Source organism: Lactuca serriola, chromosome 7, assembly GCF_051521515.1.
Source record: "Lactuca serriola cultivar US96UC23 chromosome 7, Lser_US96UC23_V15, whole genome shotgun sequence".
In the NCBI taxonomy this organism is placed as follows: domain Eukaryota; kingdom Viridiplantae; phylum Streptophyta; class Magnoliopsida; order Asterales; family Asteraceae; genus Lactuca; species Lactuca serriola.
The window spans coordinates 191,846,313-191,851,423 of record NC_136414.1 but is presented as its reverse complement, the minus strand read 5'-3'; the positions used below and the strand labels follow the sequence as shown (position 1 = coordinate 191,851,423).

The following is a 5,111-nucleotide window of genomic DNA, read 5'->3' as shown; positions in this document are numbered from 1 at the left end:
CGTCCTCGTCTTCAGGCCACAACCAACCCACCATAAATGGAGGCGGTGTTCACACATGGAGAGACGGTCCATGTACGCATCTCATGCGTGGAGACCTCTCTACTCTAGGTAGTCTTAGATGAATGGTTTCTATGTTATCCTTTTTCTTCTTATTAGGCAAGACAAAAAAATATTATAAAATATTAAAATTCATGATTTTTAATTCTTCATAGAAAAAATATAAAATTTGTTTAAAAAAAATATGTAGAAGCAAAGATATCTATTTTCTTGAAGATTGAAAGGAGGGGAATGGGAGGTGAAAAAATAAATCAAATTGGAATCAAGCTGGATTCAATTAATTTTCTGATCCATCCATTAATTCCATTGCACCTTCCATATATCGCACACAAAATGCTCCGTCTCCCTTCTTGGAAATCCTACTAGAACGAACAATATGGAGAATAATTTCATCCGTACAGAGAAGCTATTCCTCAGGTTTATTTTCTGTTCACTCCATCCTTTCGTTTAACTTTCCATAAAATTTGGGTTATGAATTTTGATGTGTGATCGGAAAACACGAAAACAATAAAAGAATTTAGGTTGTTACTCAACTGATCGTACTCTTTGTATCTGAAATTTTTATGCGATTCATAAACCCAAATTTATGATAGCGTAATTTGTTCTACTGATTCTTTCTATCGAGCAACTACCTCTGTAACAGTTACATCATTAGTTGAACTTGTTGGGTATGTACTTGAAGAAAAATCCGGCCCAAGAAAGTTCCTTTCCGTGAAAAATGCTGGCTGCTTAGGTTTCAACATTGCTCCCTCATTGCCCAACATTAGAACAACAGACGACATTTCTGGCCTATCATCTGGACTTTGTTGCACACATAACAATCCCACTTCAACTGATCTTAAAACTTCACATGGATCACTTGATTTGCAGAAAGTTGAATCAATGAGTTCCATTGTCCTTCCTTCATTATGCATTCTCCACGCCTAAATATAATATGTGAAAATAATTATTAGCTAGTAGAGTAGATGGCTATAAGATATTTCTGCAAAACGGTTAGGATGCATTTGGTTGCAGAAATTTTTTTAGCTTTTCAAAATAAAATTAAAATGAAAATGAAAATTTTGAAAATGCATTTGGTTGATTCAGTTTTCATAAATTTTCCAAGAAAATGAAAAGTTTATGTTTTCCCAATTGTGTATAAATTAGAAAAATTATTTTTATACTTTTCCAAAGTTTTCCAAATTTTTAAAACGGTAAATAAAACTTCAGGTTTCAACCAAACATGTTTTTTCTAAAATTTCCATTGAAAACAAAAAATGAAAACTCAACTCTATTTTCGGAAAATGTTTTGTAGAAAATGAAAACAGTTTTCCACAACCAAACTCATCCTTAAGCTCAGTAACGTCATGTCAGATGAAAATTTGGTACACAGTGGCCCACTATGTGACTGACATAAAGACACAATATCCAAATCAAATGAGTAATTTATGGCCGGTTAACGTACATGTCCGATGAGGTTATTGTCATGCTCAGGATGAACGAATCCCCTATTCCTCTTCCCGCTCACAATCTCAAGCACCAAAACACCGAAGCTAAATACATCCGATTTTATCGAGAAAATACCATCTAGTGCATACTCTGGCGACATGTAACCACTAAAAGCAACAAAATGTTTATAAAGTTAAAAAACAAACTTATGAAAAATAAGTGGATGTAAATTTGGATTTATGTAGCTTGCTTACTATGTGCCCACGACTCTTTCGGTGTTTGCTTGAGTCTCGTTTCCTCCAAAGCTTCTAGCTATGCCAAAATCTGATATCTTAGGGTTCATGTCCAAATCAAGTAAAATATTGCTAGCTTTAAGATCTCTATGGATGATTCTTAATCGCGAATCTTGATGAAGATAAAGAAGTCCTCGAGCAATTCCTTTGATGATGTTGAAACGTGTTGGCCAATCAAGTAGTGAGCTTCGTGTTTTATCTGTCCAACATGTAGTTTCTATCAGATGGGGATTTTCGTAATTGTGAATTGATCAATGGCAGTTATGTAATTCTAACCAAATATAAACCAGTCTAAGCTTCTGTTTGGCATGTATTCATAAACCAACAACTTTTCATTTCCATCTATGCTGCATCCAAGTAGTCTAACAAGATTTCGGTGCTGAAGTTTTGAAATGCAAATGACTTCATTTTTGAATTCATCAAGTCCTTGACTTGAAGTCTTGGAGAGACGCTTAACAGCAATTTCTTGTCCTTCTTCTAGTATACCCTGGAAATTACCATTTTACCCTGTTAAAAACAATACAAACCCCCCAAGGTGACTTTCATTCATGTCTTTTTTTATATACAATTTTAGTATTACCTTATAAACGGGTCCAAATCCACCTTCTCCAAGTTTATTTTCAGGTGCAAAACTATCAGTAGCTTTAGCTATTATAGAAAAAGTAAACAATGGTAGCTCCATTCCTTCACTTTGGCTTTCTCCACCATGAGAATATTCCCCTGTTCATTACAATTACAAGAATTTACTTAAAGAATTCATATTACTCTACTTTTCTTATCTCTATTGAGTTCCCACCATTTTAATTTTCTCTATAAATTATGCAATATTCTTACCTTCCCTCTTTGGTTGTGGATGATGCCTTTTTCTGCATATATACCAGAACCATGTTGCACTCAAGCCTATCACAACCCCTAAAAAAATTGCTGGTATGATTATTTTCATTTTTGATCTTCGCTTCTTTTCAAGAACATTTTGAGCAACTGTTGGATAATGACATTGAACAAAAGTAAGCAACAAGAAAAGTGTTTAGGGATACACAAAACAGAGACTATTAATTCCAAGATCATTTTAAAGGATTACATCGAACCTTTAACATAGATGGATCTAAACATGGAAGTTATTCCCAAACTTTTAAATAAAACAGCGAAAATTTACTTAAAATAAAAGGCTTGTTAATAACATGATCATTTAAAGAATGGTATGGGAATCATGTGGTCTTACAATTAAAACATAGTAATTTAAAATGCGAAATAATCCACAATTTCCGGAAAATTTAAAATTGGAGCGACATCGGGCCCATTGAGAGCCTTATGTCCATATAAAGTTAGGCTCATAACTCCTATAGAATCAAAAGCTATGTTTGTTTGAAGTTGAGCCTTTTTTTTTTCACCCCTTTTGTAATACGATTTATCCATTAAGGAATCTAATAAGTCTTCGATAAATTTGTTCCACATCATATATACTAACATGGCAATAAACTCATCTACTTGCATATATGTAGTAAACATAATAATAATAAAAAAAAGTTACATTGTGAGAAAAATCATTACCTAATTCCGAGGAAGCCATTCTTATATAGAGATCCTGACCTCCATTTCCCTCCGAGTATACTCTAATGTCCATAAGTTCGTTAAAGAACATCAAACAACCACTTCCATCCCCTCTAATATCTGTATTTGCAAAAGCCATACAAGAACAATTCTTTAAACATCTTGCTTCACATTCTTTCAAACTCATACTCATGTTAAACCATGAACTCTTTGTGTCAGGCAATTTCACACTAGGATACTTAACAAATCCATCAGATCCATTTTTACAATCCAATGGTGTTCGCCTCACACAACCACCCGACCAATCTGCAATCTCCCAACCCTTTTGGTTTTTGGGCATGAATCTTTTCTCATCGATACACCCACATGTTTGTGATGTCAAAATACTACAACTTCCATAAGCATTACAGATGTTATATGTATCACATATGTCTTTAGGTAATGCCAAAATAAGCTGCCATTTTTTAGCTTCCTCTACCCACACATAACGTTCTAACTGCCCAGATGAATTCAACGCAAATCTTGATTCCACAGAACTGTTTTGAAGATAATAAGTATAAGCAACTTCTGTTTCGTTAATAACATATTCGGTTGTAAAGATCATACTCTTACTGAACCCAGAAGCACCACTGAACCTTACACCATTCCATGGTCCACCTCGGAACTTGATCGATCCGTAAATTCTTAGTAGATTCTGAGGGTAGCCACGTGTGTCAACAGTCCACGTGTAGTCACCGGGACTTGGATCTTGATTACTCTTCCATGATGATAAACCCCATTCTTTTCCAGTCAAGAAGTTTCTTCCGAACTTCATTCCAGGAAGAAGGGTATCAGTTGGATAATCAAAACTCTGCCATAGAATCTTGTTTTTGATGATTCCATCTCTGACGACTAGATTTCCGAAGTCGTCAAGCTGTGCAATTGCGTTCGTGCCTGATGACGTCATGTTGGTTGACCATACGACATCGTTAGTGTCGTTGACGAGGACTAGATTTCCTGTTTGGATGATCTTTAGAGTGCCTGAAGAGTCACCGGGGATTGGGTTGTTTCTATTGGCGACCCAAACCACCGTTTGGACAGGGATCTTCTTATACCAAATACCGACGTATTTTTTATCGGAGCTTCCTGGCCGGAAAAACCCTAGTTCTAAAAGTCCGGCCGGTGAGACCAAGGTGTCTCCTTCTGTCAAGAATTTTGAATCTGAAATGGTGTGGAGTTCGAGTGAAGAGATCATGCTTTGAATGTTGAGTGGAACAAGTAAAAGAAGAAATATAGTTGCTTTCTCCATTGAAATCGGGTCGCCTAAGCTTCTAATTCTCTACCTCATGTTTTGTTTCTATCTCTATAAGTCTAATGGTGGTCACCTACCATAATACGTACAGCGTACCGGTGCATTATGGAGTGAGCACTTAATGTCTTGGGTTGTATTTATTTTATTATTTAATTAATTGTATCTATAACATTTCCAAGGAAAATAGAATCATGGATGAAAGATGTGATTGTGATCCTTTTTTAAGAAATATCAATGTGACAGGGAAAAAGAGCATCAGTATGAAATACTTTATCAGCTTTTATTCTGTGTTACATCAGTATTTTATAAATTATTTTGTAAATCATTTTTACAAAAGACTAGATAAACTTTTAAAAAGGTTATAGCATATGGGTCCTGTTTAAGTTTTTTCTTTTCTTTTTGTTTATTTTGTAGTATACATTAATATTAATTAATTATTATATATATAAAAATTAGTCTGTGTTGTTGTCCCCATATAACTTGTTGTCTCT

The 5,111-nt window shown here is 34.8% G+C and overlaps 1 protein-coding gene across 1 annotated transcript; it reads right to left on the bottom strand.

The window, feature by feature from the left end:
* Positions 1-565: 565 nt before the first annotated feature.
* On the bottom strand, positions 566-4,717 carry LOC145063235 (G-type lectin S-receptor-like serine/threonine-protein kinase At4g27290). Its single transcript, XM_079010822.1, has 7 exons — positions 3,330-4,717; positions 2,613-2,759; positions 2,359-2,498; positions 2,055-2,265; positions 1,740-1,977; positions 1,502-1,652; positions 566-980 (listed from the first exon to the last, which is right to left on the bottom strand). The coding sequence occupies exons 1-7, from the start codon at positions 4,615-4,617 to the stop codon at positions 675-677; spliced, it is 2,481 nt and encodes an 826-aa protein (XP_078866948.1). The 5' UTR covers positions 4,618-4,717; the 3' UTR covers positions 566-674.
* Between the last annotated feature and the right edge of the window lie 394 nt (positions 4,718-5,111).